Below are 22,511 nucleotides of genomic sequence, written 5' to 3'. Positions count from 1 at the left end.
CCTGAACCATCAGTAAAGTAAATAAAGGACAGGTGACCCTCAACCAATCAGAAACGTGTGATGTAGGCTGTAGATGATCAAAGTCCCAAAGAAAACCCAGAAAACTGGCAGTCAGCTCTGAAACATGGGGGCAGTTCAAAGCTCGTCTGCAGCGCAGTGAAACACTGATGTTGGGATGTTTACGGCAGACAACAGAGACCTAATGTTTGACTCTTCATGGCTGAGCATTTGCTCGGTGGGCCGATGGGTCAGTTGAAGAGCTTCTGCCTATCGGCCCTACAAGCACTGACCCACTCATTCGTTATCATTACCAACACTGTATTGCTCCAGAGCAGCGGCCCTCCCCTACCTTGGCTGTGTGCTCACTCAGTTTGGTGTGAAGAAGTGGACAAAGGTGGAGCTGTAAAAAGACAGTAACAACAGATGCAACAAAAAGGGTCAGTTTGCCTGACATGTAACAACCAGAACCAAGTCCTCGCAGTCACAGGAGGCTGCTGCTAGCATTAGCTGTGCAGAAATGCAGGGGCAGAATCTGCAGCACCAACACAGAGGAAGCTGAAATTTACACCATAAAGACTCGAGTGGAGGAAACTTACAGACGAGACGGAGTTGGTAACAAGTGTGAGTGTGTGCAGGGAGAGTGCTTTCCACTCCCGGGCTACGGAGTGAGTTATAGCAACGATGGTAATCACAGCTAAAGCAACATTAACTCAGCATCACTAACAATAACAATAATGACACTATTATAAGAAGAATATAGAAAATAACTCTCCGTCATGCTAAAGAACTGTTGGCATGTATTTGTTGTTTTATGCTGCACAGTTGGTTTGTCTCATGTTTGTGTTTCGTCCTTGCAGCACAGACGTGCACTGCAGCGTCGTTTTAGATTCACACTGCTGCACTCAGACACCAACATTAACAGAGAGAAGCCCGTCTCAGGAGCGACGATCTTCCTGGACCGCTGATGGTCCACGACGTCCAAAGCTCCTATAAGTTTAAATGCTTGATTATCTTATAAGATGATTCTGAAAAACGACCTCACTCGCCGCTGTCCTGCCAACCTGCTGCATGATCAGATGAGTAAAAGGTGAATTATAAGTTTGCAGCTCTCATATTCATGTAAACATCAATCACACGTTTTTCTGTTGCTGTAAAAACACAAAAACACAAGTTTAAACTTTTTATTCTACAATCTCATATTTTGCAGCATATTTCCATTCATAAACAAACAAAGCTATATAAACAGTGGAGAGCAGGAGTGATGCACCAATAATTAGTGTGGGATATTATTGTGACACATAATTGTGTAAATAGTTAAATAACATCAAAGCCTGAAGCATTGCTCGTAATGATTTCCATATAACATTGCAAAATTTGTGCACAAGTTTTTGAAATTTACAATTTCTATTTGATTTTAATGTTAGAAAATAGTTTTTAATACTCAGATGTTTTTTGTCTGTAATTTTTGGTTAATTGTGTGAATGCAGTGTGTAAATTCAGACATGTGAGGTTGAAAAGACACCAAAAAAGCAAGAAAAGCATTTTTAAAGGTGAAATAAAAGCATAAAATCAAACGTCGTTTCCAGCAGACTCCAGTGTGGTAAAGCCCTGAAGCACATCTAAGGATTAGAGCTGAATGTCTGGACTTCACTGTTGTTAACTGATGAACACAATAAATCCACGTGTAGTCAGGTTCAAATTTAGGAGATTTTAAACCATTCATTATAAAAACATAAAATCCCTCATTGTACTACAGCTTGCATTAAATGGAGCTGCTGGAGACGTTGAAAGGAAAATGTAAAGAGCAGAAGCTGCTGTGGTTCCACTAGAGGGAGGCATTTTAAAGTCAACCAGCTGCTCCGTGTTAGACGTCACGTGGAGCACATGTAGCTCATGAATGTGCTTCAGCTCAAGCAGCTTTCTTCATTAGATTTCGTGAACTGCCACAGTGCTCCTGCTGCATTGTGTCCTTCACTGTAAGTAAAAACTCGTTTGTTCCTCCAGGGTCTGTCGCTTCCCTCAGACCAGAACAGGCATGTTTATACCAACAGCCTCAGACACGCCCACTACAGCATAACTGGGACTGTGTTGACATCATCAGTTCAATTCCAGTTTTGTTTCCTGTAGCTCATCAGTAGAAATCCTAAAAGGTTGAAAACTTACAATAAAAAAAAGAAACATTAACACCAAAACAACGACAGCCATGAGCAGCACTTATAATTCCCAGTGTTCCCAGATAATATTTACCCATTTTACCCAGTGTGTGTGTGTGTGTGTGTGTGTGTGCGTATTGTATGTTTCTTTCTTTTTACTAACAAATGACTGAAGAGTATTTTACTTAAAAGCGCCTCAGCTGTCAGCCGTTGTGTTCATTCTGTGTGGAAAACAGTTAAAGTAAAAATCTCTTGACTAAGTTAATATTTTTAATTGCTGCCATATTTTCAAACTATCCCTGACAGAATCTGATGGATTATTAATTTAATATTTAAGACTAAAGTCAACAAGTAAATAAATAATAGATATTATTATTATTATTATAATTATTATAAAATATGTATAATTTTTATTATAATAATAATAATAGATATTATTATTGTTATAATAAAAATTATACATATTTTTTTAAAAATAAGTATTTATTGAATTCTGATTAAATAAACACTAATGTGGATGTTTCCCATCCATCTGTACGTCAGCACAATGTGAGGGTAACACAGACATACATGATCCACTTCATATGTTTTAGTTGACGGCAGCGCAGAGCCAATAGCTTGTGCTGATCCCAGTTATGGGACTATAGGTAATTACCATCGGTAATTTAAATATTATTGATTTGCCCTCCTGCATGATAGAATTGAACACTTCAGCCAAGCAACCAGTTTTAATCATCCATCTGTGAGTTAAATAGAGTGGCGGGTGGGAGATTGTGTGGGTGGCAGGCTGCAGACAAAACTGATTTTTTTCTTTTTTTAAGAGTAATTTTCTGATAAGTCCACTCTTCAAGAGGCCGTCATTACTAATCAATCAGTGTTAACATAAAAGCCCCATTTTTAACTTAATTACAATTTTGGTGTTTTTAGATAACGAGGACTTTGCGCATTGTGTGTTTCTGTGCACACAGTGGGATTGGCTAAAAAAAACGATACTGGCAATTCATTCATTAAAATATTTGCAAATCTCTTTCATATCTTCTTAATTATACTGAACCATAATGGAAGCCCAATTAATAAAAGCAGAAAACTCCACCTGGGAGACACGCTTGTGCATTCTTCACTTTTCATTAGGTCATTTCTCACAAAGGATCGCTATTTCTAGTTTTAATATTTTAGTGTTCTAACTTAAGTTTTAGAATTCTCTGCAGGTAGCGCACTACATCATTTTGACAGTTCAAAGTACTGAAACCTTTGGAGTAAAGTGTTTTTTATTAAATTCTATTAACATAATTTATGCTTGTCAGACACCCAGCCTTAGCAGAAGCTGTGTTGGAGCTGTGGTGAAATTCCAGCTCAATATTTCATCCGCTGGTTCCCTCAAATGAAAGAATGGGCTGCTAAGATACATGTGACAGAGCGGTGATGATTAGTGCCAGAGACAAACTGCCCAGCGCTCTGTGTCATCTTTCACTTATGGCATAAACCACAGAAAGTGTCTAAGATGAATATGTAACTCTTAATGTACCCATCACGTCAAAGAATTCATCAAATACATTGTGCTCTCCACGTTTGTCTTTTGTAGCAATATGATCGATATTTCAAAATTAAGAACCAAAATCCGTCCGTCCGTCCGTCCGTCCATCCGTCCATCCATCCATCCATTTGTCCGTCCGTCCATCCATCCATCTGTCCATCTGTCCGTCCATCCATCCATTTGTCCGTCCGTCCATCCATCCATCTGTCCATCTGTCCGTCCATCCATCCATCCATTTGTCCGTCCATCCATCCATCCATCTGTCCGTCCATCCATCCATCTGTCCGTCCATCCATCCATCTGTCCGTCCATCCATCCATCTGTCCGTCCGTCCATCCATCCATCTGTCCATCTGTCCGTCCATCCATCCATCTGTCCATCTGTCCGTCCATCCATCCATCCATTTGTCTGTCCGTCCATCCATCCATCCATCCATCCATCTGTCCGTCCGTCCGTCCGTCCGTCCGTCCATCCGTCCATCTGTCCGTCCGTCCATCCGTCCATCTGTCCGTCCGTCCATCCGTCCATCTGTCCGTCCGTCCGTCCATCTGTCTTTCCGTCCATCCATCCATCCGTCCATCCGTCCGTCCGTCCGTCCGTCCGTCCATCCATCTGTCCGTCCGTCCGTCCATCCATCTGTCCGTCCGTCCATCCATCCATCCGTCCGTCCGTCCATCCATCCATCTGTCCATCCGTCCGTCCGTCCATCCATCCATCCATCTGTCCATCCGTCCGTCCATCCGTCCATCCATCTATCCATCCGTCCATCTGTCCGTCCATCCATGTATAATACAATACAGATACATAAAAACTCTCCCAAAACAGAATAAATTATTACAAATAAAAATCTTTACTGCAGACACTAATTTTGTGTTGTAAGATTTATGAGTTTCATGCTTCCATAGTGGTACTTGGGTACTTCACAGGTGGTACACACTGTAAAAAGTTTAAGAAACACTGATAAGTGTCTGTGTGCTTTTGGAAAACATTTAAAGCTGCTGTACAGAATCTTTGAAACAAGCTTAAAACATTTGTAGAATATAAACAGAGCATCTGCTTCTCTTTACAGCTCCTCACTCCACCAGGGCTGTTTGGCTCTGATAGTGTGCAAATGTGATGTATGTACTGCAGCAGTCATACAGACAACTGGACGGTCCAAACGTTGGCCTACCTATGACTGGCTGAGGTTTCAGTAGAGTTGTGGCTGAACCACATAAACATATCTATACTTGTGTTGTTAAAATGTTATGTCTCAACCAACTACTGTATAATTGTTATATTTTTAGCAGTGTGTCATTAACAGCAAATATTGTCAAAAAAAGTAAGAAATCTTTGGGGGTGCTTTGGGTGCTGAAGCACCCAAAATGGGCTAAAATCGCCCCTGAGATAAGCATATATGCCTACATTGTATAACTCACAAACCTTCTGACAACATTCACACTTAAAGATAAACTCTCATCCATATCAGGCTGCTCATCAGCTGGCATAAATCAACAGTTCTGCCTCCGAATTGTAATTTTCAGAACGCATCCAGCAGTCGATTACAGTCAGGTATCATTAGATGCTTGATGTAACCCTAACCCTGAGTCTGGCGGTGTCCAAACCTTGGCCCTTGAGGAACATGGTCACAGCAATGACTAAAAGGGAGCTGTAGGGAGGGGAGAACCTTTGGTCATTGCTGCGGTTCTTCTTGCTAGAACTGCTGAAGAAGACAGCTTAAAAACAAAACACAGTGTCAACATTCATGCCTGTAAATTCTAAAGACCTCGAAGAATTATTCATCAGTTAAAGACTTGCACCTCTAAACTTCACCCAATCCCGACCAAACTATTCAAATCTGTAGCCCACACTGTGTATTTTGTCCCGTCTTTACCCCTCACCCCTAACTGGTTGCAGCTGATGGCTGTCCTTCCTTGAGTCTGGTTCTACTGGTGGTGTCTTCCTTTTAAATTAAGGGTAGATGAGGGTAATTAAAAGAGCTCCCTTGATCAGAATGATCTCGCTAACTTTAGACCCATTTCCAAACTCCTGTTTCTGTCTAAAATCCTAGAGAAGATTGTTCACTCCCAACTTCTTCTTATGTAGATGCAAATAACATTTGGGAAAATTTTCAGTCGGGTTTAAGCAACACCATAGCACAGAAACTGCATTACTGAGAGTCTTTAATGATCTTCTCTCAGTCGCTGACTCAGGGCGCCCTGTGGTCTTAATTTTGCTTGATTTGTCCTCTGCTTTTGATTTGGTGGACCATAATGTCCTTTTAATGAGGCTTAAGGTGGGCATCACGGGCAGTGCCCTTAGCTGGTTTAAATCTCTCAGAAAGGTCCTTTTCTGTCACCATGGGTACCTGCTCCTCCTCCATTGCCCCTGTTACCTCTGGTGTCCCCCAGGGCTCTGTGCTGGGTCCTATGCTGTTCTCTTTATACTTTTACCCTTGGTCCGAATCTTTGATAAATACAACATTTCTTTCCACTTCTATGCGGATGACATTCAAATATATTTTGAACTAGCTGAGGCTTTCTTCCCACTGGAACTGACTCTTTTTCTGCAGTCAGATTTATTCAATGACTAACAACATTTTAATTGTGCAGTTTATATTTAAAATCGATCAGTGCAATTATTCCTGCCAGATAATTGTCTGTACATGTTAGCTAGAATCAGGAGTTTATGTAACATGTAGATCAGGGGTGTCCAACCCCAGGCCTCGAGGGCCGGTGTCCTGCAGGTTTTAGACGTGTCGTTGATCCATCACAGCTGATTTAAATGACCTCCTCAACATGTCCTGAAGTTCTCCAGAGGCCTGGTAATGAACTAATCATGTGATTCAGGTGTGTTGACCCAGCGTGAGATCCTGCAGGACAGATCATAGCTATAACTTGTTCCCTGTATTGCAGTAACACTAAGTTCCCCTTGGATAAATGATAAATTATAGAAGACAGTTTGGCATCCATCCTGTCCCTGTAGGCTGTCCCAGGTAAGTCTGGGGCCTCATTTGTGCTGTTCCAGGTTGGGAGAACCTTTAGCGGAGCCTCAGTTAATCTCTTTGGCCGAGCTGCTCAGAGAGAGTCTTGCTCAAGTGGTCTGCTTCATCTTAAGACAAACACTTCAGCCTCCACCAGCAGCTCTGCTTTTCTCTGCTTTCTCTCAGATTCAGTCTCTTTCCTACACACAGATTTTAAAACCTACAAATACTGCAAGAGGTGCACGTGAGGTTAAAGGCTCGGTGTTGGAGGTCATAATCTCCTGTCACCAAATAAATGTTAGAGTGGAGGCACAGTCATGTCCTTCATCATGTTGCACATTTAACAGCAACACAGTGATCTTTCTTTATTACACTGCCCGGAGCATGCCTCGCTGTGACGCGGACAGGAATCACAAAAACAACATTATGCAACATACATGTTGTGTATTGAATAGTCTACAATACACAACAAGAAACAAGATGGTTAAATAGTTAAGTAAGGGCCATATACTATGATATAGTGCAAGAATTAGTATATTTACAACAGTGACAAAAAGAAAGAAAAGTAAAAGTGAAGATAGCGTGGAGCGTTTGCTCAGTGACTTCCTGTCCCCGACTCAGACGCCTCCAGATTCTGCAAAAGCAAAATAGCACTTTGTACCACAGGCTGAAAGCATGTGCACACATTAAAGCGTCTGAGCTTCCTTAGAAAGCATCACAGCATCACTCTTAGTCCTCCAGTTAGGTCTATTATTCAGGTGCATGCCCAAGTACCTGCAGCTGTCCACTCTTTCTTCACCTCTTCACCCATGATGTCTTCAACCACCATCTCCTTTTGTCTCGCTGACATTTAGACAGAGTGGATTTCTTCCTGACCACTCCACAGCCGAGAGTCAGGACGCTGCTGCAGCATCACCCTCACGAGAGGCTGATAAGCAAACTGAGGAAGAACCAGTCTCATCAGCACCTTCATGACATGTGACGTTAAGGCAACTGGTCTGAAATCATTAAGGTCAAAAGGGGGTGGCTTTCTTTGGTACTGACACTAAATGTGATGTCTTCCGTAGCGTTGGTACCTTTTCCTGCAGCAGACTCAGGCCACGCCCACACTGATGCGTTTTCGTTTGAAAACACATCGTTTTCTCTCCGTTTTGGCTCCCGTCCACACTGAGACGACGTTTTCCCGCCGCTCTCGAAAACAAATACATTTGAAGACGGTGTGTTTGTGTTGAAATGTGTGGACAGCGAAAACGGAGACTTTCGAAAACGATGACGTGTTTTAGTCATGTGATGCAGTCATGTGACCAATTAACCAAAGATAGCAGAGGGCGTTATACAGCTGTTGTTTTGTTTGACAGCCCAGTTAAAGATGAATATCAGTCTGTACATGCTTCTCACTCGCTTTTGCAACTTTGTACTTTGTGTCACTCGCAGCAACAACTCCACCTCATTGTTAGTCCATTTAAAATACTCGGTGTTTTCCTCTGCGTTTTGCCCCGACATTTCAACGAACCAGAAAGTAAATAAACGGCAGACAGAAATGAGGCAGGCCGAATCTTCTTGCGTTTCACGCATGCGCAGGACTGGAACATCAGCGTTTTTGGCTGTTTCAATGTGGACGCACAACTCCACTGTGAAAACGACTGAAAACAATAGTGTGGATGTAGCCTCAGATTGAAGGATGTGAGAAAGCTGGGCAGCACAGGACTTCAGGATGCTGGAAATGACATGATTAAGGCCTGCAGCTTTACCTTGGTGTAGTGGCCCCAGTTGTCTCCTCACAGTCATTTATAAAAGGGAAATTTGTGAGGAGGGTGTGGATGTATGGGGGAGGGAGCATGTAGTGGTGCATTGTTTGGTGGCCGAGGAGGTGTTAAGGTTGGCAATGTGTGAGGACGGCAACAGGAGGTACAGATTCAGCTCATTGGCTCTGTCCAGGCTACCCCCCCGACTGCTGATCTCTTCAGTTCAGTTCAATTTCAATTAAATTTTATTTATACACCAAATCACAACAACAGTCACCTCAATGCGCTTTATATTGTACAGTAGATCACACATTAACACATACAGAGAAAAACCCAACAATCATATGACCCCCTATGAGCAGCACTTTGGCGACAGTGGGAAGGAAAAACTCCCTTTTAACAGGAAGAAACCTCCAGCAGAACCAGGCTCAGGGAGGGGCGGGGCCATCTGCTGTGATTGGTTGGTGTGAGAGAAGGAAGACAGGATAAAGACATGCTGTGGAAGAGAGACAGAGGTTAATAACAGATATGATTCAATGCAGAGAGGTCTGTTAACACACAGGAAGAATGACAACCCGCAGGTTTATTTCGGAGGTCTTGAAGGCCACGGCAGAGGCCGATACTTCAGAGTATGAATGTATGTTAGTTAGAAAGCGCTGACAAAGCATAGACAACAGTGCTTGCATGAAAGCGTGTGTATGGGTGAATGTGGCGTGTTGTATAGAGCGCTTTGAGCACTCCAGGAGAGTAGAAAAGCGCTCTATAAGAATCAGTCCATTTACAAAACTTACAGTGTTCACAGGTACTCAATGTTTCCCCCTCTGGGCGCATAGCAAATGTCCACACGACAGTTGTCCCATAGTTTCTCAAGCATGTCTGGAGTCACGGCAGCCACTGATGTTGTTATGCTGCCAACTGGCAACCATGGGAAACTCATGGAAACTCATAAATCTCCTGTTTAACGATTGAAAACAAAGTAGGTGTTTTCAATGTCATTATCAGTGAACAACTGTAGAATTCAAACGCTTTGAAATCAGATTATTCTTTGGATACACACTGAACTGTATATTCTGCTGCCAGGACCTCAAGAGCTTTAAAAGTAAGAAATAAAATCTTAAAATCAACTCTAAAACAGATGGAAAACCACTGTAGAGTCATTAAACTGGTGTAATATATGGAGAAGTCCTGCTCCTGCATTTTGAACAGTGTGAAGTCTATTGATGGGTATTATTTGATATTGCGTTCAAATTATTTAAATCTTACTCTCAGCTGATTCGTCCATTGTAACCATCATCATCTGGCCTCTTTGAAGAATAGTGTGTGTGTGTGTGTGTGTGTGTGTGTGTGTGTGTGTGTGTGTGTGTGGGGCTTGCTGTAATTTTCCGTTCATGGTTGAATTGGTAGGCTGGGGCCTAAATGGACATCTGGTAGAAGTTACGCTGCTACATCAAAAGAAAGACCCTGAGACCCAACAGGCTGAAAGTCTGCACAGTCCTGCTTTCACTGATCGTTAGTTTGTTTCTATGTATCCTCATTGAAGCTACTGACAGTGGTAACTTGTGTAATGCTTTCCCTGAACACACACACACACACACACACACACACACAATGGTAGTAAATAGTGCAAAAGTTTGCTTATACAGAAATAATGTCTCCACAGATAGTTTGAGATTAGGATGTGAGATACTTCTTTAAAGCAGAGGAAATCAGACAGATACTACTTGGATACAAAGAATCAATTTTATGTTTGTCTTTTCTTTTTACGAAGCAAACATTGTGTTGTGTTTTGTGACCTACTGATTCTGCATTTTGTTGTCCGACAGCAGAGCTACGCTTTCGCTAGAAAACCCAAATCCCACACAAACAAAAGCACATTATGCCTACAATGAAGCGCTAATGATCCAACAACTGGGATATATTTTCCAGGATGCCTATCACAATGCAGGGGCCAAAGGATAAGGAGCCATTAAAGCTGTGTTATCTGTTCCAGATAGCGTTGGTATGTCTGTAAAGATCATTATTTTTGCCCCTGCAGCCACTTGGCAAAGGGAGCAGGGCTATCCACACACCCAGGATCAGCTGTAAACCGTGGATGAAGATGCTAACAATATGCAGGCTCGGAGCTAATCTGTTTTTGAAGGCTCCTAATAGCTGTTAAAGCTCACGAGTGAAGCGTTCTGCATCGTAGTTTCTCTTTGTAAGGTCAGTGAAAATGTCAAGGACATGTTTCTACTGCTCTCAAGGTTACATGTCTTCAGGAGGAGGGAGGGCAGTGCAGATCCCACTGAGCAGCGTCTCAGACTGTGATTAGAAAGGACAGCGTGGTTGTGTTTCACAGCTCAGTCTTCTCTGGAGTAAGACGAGCTGTTTCAACAGTCTCCAAAAAAGATGCTACCTAAAGTGTAAATAACAGAATGCAGACGATGGTACAGAAAACATCAGTCAGAAATTTTACTTTTTGAATTTGATAACAGCATCACTACAGTCTTATGGCACAATAATCAAGTAATAACTATCATTTATTTCTTTATCTTCAAACGCTTTTGTCTTTAAACTGCAACAACTCAATCCCTCACTTAGCGACACTGTTGTCAAAAGAACAGTTTTGCTCTAATATGTATACGTCGTCTTTAGGTTTAAAACAATTTGCAAATAACTTTAATTTATTTTATTTGGTTTAATCCAAACTTTTACGACCCCCTCTGCTAGGCGTCAGGGGAGGAGTAACATACACAAGCCCCCAGCACAAAACTGAGTAAAGAAAAAGGTTTTAATTACAAACTTTAAACAGAAAACCGACAGTTCTGTTCAACAAACAATTATTACATAATAATTAGAGATTTGAGCTAGCAGCTCAAATCTCTAATCAGGCTGAGTTCAAGCATGCACCAAGGTTTGACAAAGTTCAGCAATATGAACAAGTTCAACAAAGGTTGAAGAGGGAGGCACGAAGGGCAAACTGCATGTTCAGTCCTAAGCAGCAGCCGCTGACTGAAGGACCTCCAGCCTTTTGTAGCCACAGGTGGGCACGATCAGCCACTGATTGCCTCTTGGAGCATCACAGAAAATATGCAAAAGACACAAGTGACTTTATCAAGGTTAACCAAGGGGTTGTATCCACTCACAAAGAAGCTGCGTGTTGCACTGTGTTAGTGGTTACACTTTCCTTAGAGGGGCTGAAGCTAAGGAGAGAGAGCAGGTCACCTACTGATCGGTGGTTCGATCCCTGGCTCCTCCAGTCTGCATGTTAAGTACGGGCAAGATACCAACCCCAAGTTGCTCTGCAATGCGTCCATTGGAGTGTGAATGTAGTTAGAAAAGCACTACGTATAGAGAAAGGACTTGTGAGACTGAGTGTGACTGGGTGAATGTGGCATGTTGTATAGAGCGCTTTGGCTACGTTCACACTGCAGGCGAAAGCGCATCAAATCCGACTTTTCTGACCCTCTGCGACTCATCTATCCGATCATGGTGTGACAATGTGAACGGCACAAATCCGATATTTTCAAATCCGATCTGGGTCACTTTCGTATGTGGTGCTGAATCCGATACATATCTGATGTTTCAGAAAGCTGCTGTTTGATGGTCATGTCGCATTAAATCCGTCTTTTACGTCACTGACACAAGACAGACGCCGATTATCAGCGCCGGAGAAGACATCGTGAACGCTTCCTGACCATCCGGTGTAGATGTCAGTGAAACTGTTGGGAAGACAACGTTGGAGAAACGTGAACATTTTATTTGTACTGTATAATCTGCAGATTCTGACAGAAATCTGCAACTTAGAAGCTCCGCTCCTCTAAAACAGCAATAAGGATCATTATTAGGCCAAATGTAAATAACAAAATAACTTAAAGCAAAGTTGGGAAACGTGAAGTCCGAAGCAAGCTGTTATATTAAGGTCATCAGTCAAACATACTGTTGCTCTGGGTCTAAACAGAGCGCGTTGTGTGTGACGTCTTCTTTTGCGCATGCGGCCCTTTGAGCGTCACACTAGAGCGCGTTTGCTGTCACATTTTATTTGTAGTGTGAACGAGCAGACAAAAAAATCGGATTCGAGCATTCAGACCTGCAGAGTGAACCTTTGAGCGCTCCAGGAGAGCAGAAAAGCGCTTTATAAGAATCAGTCCATTTACCATTTAAGTTGTTGCTATTGGTAAGTGGTGATTGGTTGTTTAATTGTGGTTTTAAATGTTTTTATTTATAATGATGATTAGAGAACTCCACACCAAACCTTCCCTGAGTTAAGATATGACATCATCACAAAACCAGCATTCATCAACATTTGAATGGTGCAGACCATCACTGAGTTCCTCTTCATCATCACTGACACAAACAACATAGACAGTCCGATAATAATCAGCATCAAGATTCAGGGCTGAACATCTGACTTCAGATAATTTATTTATTTATTTATTAACCTTTATTTAACCAGGAAGATCCCATTGAGATTAAAAACCTCTTTTTCAAGGGAGACCTGGCCAAGATAGGCAGCAGGTGTCTCACAGTTACAGAAATGACTCAAACACAGGCAACTGACAACAGTTACAACAGTAACGTAACAGTTACAACAGTAACGTTACTGTTGTAACTGTTACGTTACTGTTGTAACTGTTGTCAGTTGTTGTTGAGTAACAACAGTAACGTTACTGTTGTAACAGTTACGTTACTGTTGTAACTGTTGTCAGTTGTTGTTGAGTAACAACAGTAACGTTACTGTTGTAACTGTTACGTTACTGTTGTAACTGTTGTCAGTTGTTGTTGAGTAACAACAGTAACGTTACTGTTGTAACTGTTACGTTACTGTTGTAACTGTTGTCAGTTGTTGTTGAGTAACAACAGTAACGTTACTGTTGTAACTGTTACGTTACTGTTGTAACTGTTGTCAGTTGTTGTTGAGTAACAACAGTAACGTTACTGTTGTAACAGTTACGTTACTGTTGTTACTCAACAACAACTGACAACAGTTACAACAGTAACGTAACAGTTACAACAGTAACGTTACTGTTGTAACTGTTACGTTACTGTTGTAACTGTTGTCAGTTGTTGTTGAGTAACAACAGTAACGTTACTGTTGTAACAGTTACGTTACTGTTGTAACTGTTGTCAGTTGTTGTTGAGTAACAACAGTAACGTTACTGTTGTAACTGTTACGTTACTGTTGTAACTGTTGTCAGTTGTTGTTGAGTAACAACAGTAACGTTACTGTTGTAACAGTTACGTTACTGTTGTTACTCAACAACAACTGACAACAGTTACAACAGTAACGTAACAGTTACAACAGTAACGTAACTGTTACAACAGTAACCTTAACCTCAATGGGATCTTCCTTTATTTAACCAGGAAGATCCCATTGAGATTAAAAACCTCTTTTTCAAGGGAGACCTGGCCAAGATAGGCAGCAGGTGTCTCACAGTTACAGAAATGACTCAAACACAGGCAACTGACAACAGTTACAACAGTAACGTAACAGTTACAACAGTAACGTTACTGTTGTAACTGTTACGTTACTGTTGTAACTGTTGTCAGTTGTTGTTGAGTAACAACAGTAACGTTACTGTTGTAACTGTTACGTTACTGATGTAACTGTTGTCAGTTGTTGTTGAGTAACAACAGTAACGTTACTGTTGTAACAGTTACGTTACTGTTGTAACTGTTGTCAGTTGTTGTTGAGTAACAACAGTAACGTTACTGTTGTAACAGTTACGTTACTGTTGTAACTGTTGTCAGTTGTTGTTGAGTAACAACAGTAACGTTACTGTTGTAACAGTTACGTTACTGATGTAACTGTTGTCAGTTGTTGTTGAGTAACAACAGTAACGTTACTGTTGTAACAGTTACGTTACTGTTGTAACTGTTGTCAGTTGTTGTTGAGTAACAACAGTAACATTACTGTTGTAACAGTAACGTGTAAAAGAAGCTTTGTTTTTTCTTTTGCTCCATAAAACATCATCAAAATAGAAATAATTGACACAAAACAAAACAAAAAATCTAAGTGGAAAAATGTAACTGTCAACCAAAGCTCTCTGCTCTCAGGTCATGTGACCCAAACATCAGAAGGAGCAAAGACAACAAACTGATAACTGCACCTTTGATGACTCATAAGCTGTAACACAGAGAACAGCTGCTTTACAACTAAAGCTGCGTCTTTGGGTTTGATACTGAAGCCTCACTGCTTCAACAAACACTGTAAACAATCAAATCAATAGGAAACAGAAGAAAAACACCACAACTGCTGGTTAGACAATAAAACTTTATTACATTTGTGTTTAAAATTATTACAATTATAGTATTTACAGGCATCGTCCTAAAAATAAGATTCTCATGCTGGATGACACATAAAAAGAAATCATTGTACAAGCAAGCAGAAATGAATGTACATCCACAATTTACAGATCAGAGAAGCTGCTTCCTGTCCTGCTAACATGAGCTCAGATGGGGTTCAGAAACACGAGACGTTTTCCTCTCAGCTGACGAGGACAGCGTCCCGCTGTGGGAGGACGGCGTTGTGGCCACGTGTGAGTGCAAATGACTGAAACTATCCATGTTCAAAATTCTACAAACCACTTAAATATCCTCGGTGACCGTGAGTTTTTCACTTTGACTGCAGGTTTTTAATAAAAGAGAAGCCGTCCCACCTAAAACAACATAACAACCATCACAGAATCATAGTGGCAGCGTCCCAGCCCAAAATACTGAAAAGACTGCATTTTTAACTCTCGTCAAACCATGGAAATATCTGACACGTATAATCCTGTAACACTTAGTTTCTTATAGAGTTTTTACACACTTGCGGGCTGCAGAAGCTGACATGCTGTACGATTCCCCAATAAATCTTTTGACTGAGGTGTTAGCAAACAATTGCTTATTTACACATGAGGCAACTTCAGCAGCTGGATGTTTGTCCACCTTATTCAAAATGTCCAATATCAATTTCATTTTTACCCTGGTTAAGTCTGACATATGTCCCTGTTTGCTGTTCATGCTGCAGGGGCAGCACAAAGTTTAGTGTTTCTGTTTGTCAGGTTTGGAGTTTCAGGTTTCTGGATCGCCCGAACCATGCAAAGCCTTAAAGTGTGACAGAAGTCTTTAGCCTGAAAGGACGTCCATGGACCGACACACGCACTCCCAACAGTATTATTTTGCCACATTTGAGACAAAACAGATGGATTTTATACTTTTATACTCAGGTCTTTAGCACAGTTTGAGTGATTGACAATATCCAGGTCGAGTTCAGACTCAATCACCGACTGTTGAACTGTGCAGTGCAGTTGGTAGGTGGGACGAGTCTTTTTTAAAAGAGCAAACAAAGCCAGCAGGTGGTTAAAAATTCCTTTTCAGGCCAGTATTTGTTGGTTGGGTGGGAAAAGGCAGCATCCACCGTTTGCAAACAAAGACAAATCCAAAAATGTTTTCACACGATACATTTTGTTGTAGGCTTCCAGGGCTCGTCCCTGCCACGTCGCCTTTATGGCTATTCTGTACAACAGTGTGTTTGCCCCCTCAGGGAGTCTTTCTTACGTATGTACATGTGGGGAACATGGACAGGAAGGCATTAGCACTTTTTCTGGAGTTTCTCTTCCTCTTCTTCCATGTTGGCCTGTGAAGGTCAGCGCACCTGGGGAGCATAGCCCTCCTTCATTAGCCCCTCTTCATAGTCTGTCTGGCACAGAATCATGTTGTTCTTCAGGAAGAACTTGTCTCCAACACAAAACCTGCACGAAGAGAAAAGAAGGAGAACGTTTACATCAGAGTATCAACGTTTCATTACCTGCAGTCAGCTGAGACTGAAGAAGTCACCTGATGATGACGAAACATTTTTAGGAGATGTACTTAATGACTGAGGATGCATCAAGATGCATATGTTTATATTTACTAATGGAGTGTTTAGTGTGTCCTAACTAAATCATCTGGGTTCCTTTACCCTTGCAGGAGAAACAAAACCCCACTGACACAGGCAGCCCCACCTTCCTGTGTCTTGTTGTTATTTTTGTGCCACTATTCTGAGCGCAGTAAAAACTATTTGCAGGTGCAAGTGTTGCATTCTGAGGAGAAATTTATTTTGAGCGAAGAAAAGCTGAATTTGAATGAACAAACTTTATTGCTGCGTGCAGAAAATGTATTTCAGTGTTTGCTATTATCCACACACACGCGCACACACACACACACACACACACACACACACACACACACACACACACACACACACACACACACACACACACACACACACACACACACACAACAGCCCCTCTCGCTCAGTTTTTGCATTTGCTCGCGCTCTCAACATTTCTCTACATCATTATATTTGTGCCACAAAACCAGCCAATCACAGACTTGATGCAAAAACATCTGTTTTGGTCTCCAATCAGCTCGAAATGACGAAATGCAATATCCCAGAATGCATTTGTCCAAAACTCAAACGAGGCAGTGGCGGAGGAACGCAGAGGGGCGGAGTTTGAAATATTACTCTGTCTGGGTCACAAATAAACTTTTAAGATATTTTCATGCGAGAATGTTTCTGTGTGAACAACACATGGCGAGCGAGTGTGTGTGTGTGTGTGTGTGTGTGTGTGTGTGTGTGTGTGCAGCAATGAATTTTGTTCTCTCAAATTCAGCTTTTCTTCGCTCAAAATAAATTTCTCCTCAGCATGCAACACTTGCACCTGCAAATAGTTTTTACGTTTTTCAGAATAGTGGCACAAGAATAACTCCATATGTTGTGAGAGGGAATGAAGGTTATGATGAACATGTAAGAGCAGCACGTTTGGTTGTGTTGTCCTGAGGGCTGCTCATCTCCCTCAGTGTGCAGGCTCACCAAAGCCAGCAAGCTGCAGTGCTGTCTTTACCAGGGGGGAGTGGAGCTGGGATGTGGGGGGGCTTCTTGACTTCCTTTAGTGTTAAGACTGCTGAGTTCATTGCTGGGACCTCCACACAGTGAGTGGAGCTCGGGTACCTGACGTGACCCACCTGTATGCAGGAGTTATTCAGGGCACAATTTCATCCACCTCAATGGTAACTTTAGTTACAGTGATTCAAACACACTGTACGAGCACAAACTACAACAACGACCCCCACTCCCCATCCAAAACTGCCTTTTTAAATCCACCCTGATCACCCTTCAAGCCAAATAAACACACGATGGTAAAATGAATAATATCGATTTTCAGAAAAACAAAATATTTTGGAATAGTTCAGTTCCATTCATACAGCACCAAATCACAACAACAGTCCTCGCTTTATACTGTAAGGTAGACCCTGCAATAATACATGCAGAGAAACCCAACAATCATATGACCCCCTATGAGCAGCACTTTGGCGACAGTGGGAAGGAAGAACTCCTCCTGAATGCTGCGGGGGGGCGGGGCCATCTGCTGCGGCCGGTTGCGGTGATTTCAGTTATAAATGGGAGGGCGGGTCTTCCAGGAAGCAGTCAAGTCACTAAGGCTGCAGCAGCTGGATCAAAAGAAACAACAACTGGGCAACGACCAGTGAGGGGTGACAGCTACGATGCCAGATGTTGCTGTTGAGACCTCAGCAGCTTGAAGACAGAAGACTAAAGATGGAGAGATGGACCTGACAGCAGCAGTGAAGTGGTTACCCACGTCTCGTTCAAGACAGCAGGTAGGAGAGCGGTGCTGATTACTCACCTGATTCAAACCCTACAAGCTCTAATTAAAAAAAATATTTTATGACGGTCAAACTGTTACCTTTCGTTACCTGTTACACTTGCAATTATTTCATTGTTACGGTCGTTTCAGGTTTTTCCTTCTGCCAGCATCGACATATTAAACACTGAATTGTTTTACACACTGGCTGCACATGCCCAGTTACCAGCACAGGCACAAAGTGACCTCTTATTGTCTGTTAGGCTGTCTCACATCAGAGTGGAGCCTCCCCCTTTATCAGCACTGGCTTCTCCCACACCGTCATCAGTCCTGCACTCCTACCACCTCGCTAACTGTAACCTTCCCGAGCCTCTCTGAGCTGTGGCCTTGACTTATTGGAGAAACTGGGCCAGCACAGGAGAGATGATGAGACTTGACAACAGCCCCATTGATTAGCTGTCCCCCAGGGCTGATCTGTGGCTAACTGCTTGCTGGATGAAGTCTCATATCTCCTTCCCTATTCTTCACACCAGTATTGCCAACATCTTTTCTCTCCTCAGAACCAGCTACGTGTCTTGTTAGCGCTAGGACAGTGCTATTGCTCTCTTTCCCAGCGAACAGGTCTGGCTGGTGGGAAGGCCTCAATCACAGATTTGTCCAGTGTAACAGAGTAAGTCCGCAGACATGAATCATCAGATCCACTGTGGGGATCCTTTGTTTAACTGATAGACCTCGTACTGGATCCCCTTCAGTCCCTCAGCTTAATGTCATTTTAAAGAAATTACTTTTCCTTGTGACAAACATGTTATTCCTGAAGTGGGTTCAGCTCCAGATCCTTTTTTCATGGAAAGTGTGGCTGTCAGTTTAATAATGGTGGCTGTTACCGCCCAGCAGGACCTCCTCCTGAATCTGCCTGTGTGGGCGTGTCTTTTTGCACAGCTGACTCCCATCAGCAATTAGAAGTATTTAAGGCCAGAGAAAGGTGTGCTAACGGGGCAGAGAGCTGTTGGTGGTTGCAGCTAGTGATCTGTGTGTTTGGTGGAAACAACAAGGAAATAAGATTAATATTAAATAAGTTCTCTACATGTTTGCTCTGCACTAACAGCCCATCACAAGCATGGCCCTTTAACAGTGAAACATGGCAGTGGCCATTAGAGTCCTGCAGTGAGATGTGTATGAAATCAGAATAATGACTGACTTTGAGTTTTCTGTCTTTAATCTGTGGGCTGGATGCACTCACAGACCTACTAATGGCATGAATACATGCCTGGATGACTGGATTTATCCAAACCCGGGTGCAGGAATTCAGCTTTAAAACTTCAGCTTAGCCTCTAACTAACCAGTCTGCAGGACTGGGAATAATTAGACTTCATAACCTGAAATGATGTCGGTGTCAGCGCATTTATTTATCAGATTTCACATGTTCTGATGCACCACTGAGACATTTCTGGGTCATTTATAAGATTAACTGCTTTATTGAAGGGTCCGTGGGTCGAGGGGGCTTTCATGTTTGATGGAGGCGATAAAATTGATATAAGTGAACATCAGATGAGTTTGTTAGACACACAACAGTAACATCTCCACGCTAACAATGCAACGAAACTGTTCAGAGAAACTTCAGTAAGATGTCAGGACAGATCTCAAGCTGAATAAATAAAAGGTCTCCCAGTTAATCCAGGTTTATGCTTCAGAGACCAGCTAAGACCAGACTTTAAAATGCGTTACCAGTTAGTGATGACCTCAGCATTGTTGCCTTATAGACAGAAATCACAACAACAGACAGGCAGGTGCTCTATATGTAAGGTAGACTCTAAAGTAACACTGCAGGATCTACAATGCATCTAAATTGTTGATGCTAAAATAACAGCCTACCTGCAGACGGGTAGAATATTTTTGCTTTATCTTTTTATTTGTTTTATTTTGGTAGTCTTTCGCCTTCAGTGTCTGTTTTTAGTTTTAATGACCTTTTTTCTCTTAATTAGTTTTAGCTGTGCTGCCACCTGTTTCCTCTTCTCTTGATTAGCCTCGTTGTGTCTCGTTGTGTTTTCATTCATCCTGTTTTACATCAAACTGTTTGTGTTTCTGTGCTTCTGTTACTTTTATGTTATTTTTTCTGTTATGTTTCAGCCAAATAAACGGGTCAACTCTTGTTTTATCAAGTCTGCCTCTGAAATTTGAATTTGGGTCCTTTATTCTACACACAACATGAGAAGTCTACAACATATATGAGACACACTACTTTTATTTGACAGTTTATGAACTGACTAATATAAAGAGGAGATATGTACGCTGGCTTAAATGTATTTTAATGTGAAGGGCTGACCTGCCCGGGTCTGCTGACGTCTGAATGATGTCCAGAAAGTAAATGATCAGGAAGCTTTCTGCAGAAAACCTGGTCTCAGATCAATCCCACTCATTTCTAAAGCATGTTAAATATCCAGAGTTGGGACCAGGATGCAGAGTCCTCCCTGCTGTCACCCCCCCCCCCCCCCCCCACAGAGACCATTAAAAGACAAACCTAAAAATCAGCAAAATAAAATAACTGTAAAAACAGAAATAACACTCAACTGCATTAAAAATTAAATTAAATGTTGTGTGCCGGGTTAGTGTCCTGTATTTATGGGAAAGCAATCGATTTTTAAAACGTGCTGGAGAGCGCCCCCACCACGAATGGTCCCATTCACACCACTATGAGTTTTTTCATCTCCACTGATCGTTAAGTTGCTGAGGTGCTTTTTCTGATTTGGAAATATTTTACAGCGTTTGACTTTTTGGGTCTGGTCGGTTATTATCGCTGTTTTTGTCGAAACTTCTCAACAGTGGTTGCTCCTCGGACTGATTTGTTGAAGGCCAAAGTAAATTTTTTTTGGTCTGCAGCATGCTAGCGAGCTTTTTGGGATGTAAAAGCTTTACTGTGCTCTGAACCTGTGCTCTTAGCACCCAGTCTGGATCAGCCCTTCAAGCTGTATGTGGACGCCACATTGGTGCAGGTGCTGTTCTAGTCCAAGCTGACAAGCAAGGTACTGAACATCCAGTTAGTTTCTATTCCAAGAGGTTCAACTCCCATCAGCTGAATTATTCAGTCATTGAAAAGGAAGCTTTGGCATTAATTTTGGCCTTGCAGCATTTTAGGATTTGGATTCTGCTCGGCCAATTGAGGTATTTTCTGACCATAACCCTCTCACTTTCTTGAACTCATTGCAGAACCCAAATCACAGGCTCTCTTTTTGCAGCCTTACACTTTGGATATCCAGCACATTAAGGGCAAAGATAATGTCTTTGCAGATGCTTTGTCCCGTGCCCCTTTGTAACCAGCAGCTTCACTCCTCATATGCTTTAAAGTATGTCCTCTCCAGTATCGTTTTCCTTCCTCTTAAATTTCTCCTAGGTACCAAGGTTGCTGAGGTTGGAGTTGAGCTGAAGATGACTTTTGAGCATACAAAAGGTGTTGAAAGTGAGGTTTCATGTGTGTGTGTGTATATGTTATGGATTTAAAATGTGCATGTTCTTCTAGTTGCAAATTCATAATGTAAATGTGTTTGCCAATTCAGGGTGAAACTGTTCTATGGGGGGGAGTGTGACAGCCAGTGGGCTGGCCTTGTGTTTTGCTTTTTCTGTTACCTGTTTCTTGCAGGTAGGTGGAGCTGACCCAATTATTGATGCAGCACACCTGAGTAGGCCAGTCCCAGTGTATATAAAGACACCTTGACTGAACCAGTGGGGAGTCTGGCACTCATCATGTTCATTTGGAAGTTTCAGTTATGGCTGTTATGTCCTTGTATTTAAGTTGCTTTACCTAATTTCATTAAATATGTCTTACAGCCTTTAAAAGCCTGTGTGTGGTCTCCCATTTGTTTGTCACTTCCTATGAGCCGGGTTGTGACACCGCCCTAAAGCACCAAATCAGTGTCTTCACTCCAAACTTTATTATTTTATTTACTGGAGGGGCTGTTTGAGGAGCTGCACTCAGAGGAACTAGAGCTGGGTTTGGGGCACAGCCTTCTCGTGTTGCTACAGGACGTTGACTGGACTTTGAAAGCACAGTCAAGAAGTTGTAGTTGTTAAAAAACAAACATGGCATCTGGGTGAGCAGTCTCGTGTTTGGTGATAACATCAGGCTACTGCAGGATGTAAACAGGAAGTATAGACACAGCGCTGAAGTCAGTAAATAAAAAGGTCTGCACTTCACCATCATTTTGATGTTTGCTCAACAATCTCCAGCACCTGAACATCCACACACCATCTCTCATTAACAAACTGATGCACCTTCACCTTTATTTGTACTCAAGTGTGTAGTCTCCACAGTGTGTGGAGTGGGTCTGTCGATGGCTGAGTCTGGCACACTTGCAGCAGGTTTTTGTAAAAACAGGACAACACTGATTCCTGTTGGCATCTTTCCCTGGTTCATCTTGTTTTTGAGAGAGCGGACATTAGCTAACAGAAGGCTACAGGCAGCGGTGGTCATGTGGCTCTCGTGTGGTTCAGCATGTAGCCCACCTGTTTGGCCAC

The 22,511-nt window shown here is 42.2% G+C and overlaps 1 protein-coding gene across 3 annotated transcripts in view; it reads right to left on the bottom strand.

Annotated features, from left to right (window-relative positions):
* Positions 1-14,633: 14,633 nt before the first annotated feature.
* Positions 14,634-22,511, bottom strand: part of lmo3 (LIM domain only 3) — a 47,536-nt gene continuing 39,658 nt past the window's right edge. For all 3 annotated transcript variants that reach the window (XM_085138462.1, XM_085138463.1, XM_085138461.1), the window contains exon 4: positions 14,634-16,109. In XM_085138462.1, coding sequence (XP_084994588.1) covers positions 16,004-16,109 — 106 coding nt within the window. In that variant the 3' untranslated portion in view covers positions 14,634-16,003. The remainder of the gene's footprint in view (positions 16,110-22,511) is intronic.

Source organism: Neolamprologus multifasciatus, chromosome 17 (assembly GCF_963576455.1).
Source record: "Neolamprologus multifasciatus chromosome 17, fNeoMul1.2, whole genome shotgun sequence".
NCBI lineage: Eukaryota > Metazoa > Chordata > Actinopteri > Cichliformes > Cichlidae > Neolamprologus > Neolamprologus multifasciatus.
The sequence above is the reverse complement of the archived record's forward strand: the minus strand, read 5'-3'. Positions and strand labels throughout refer to the sequence as shown.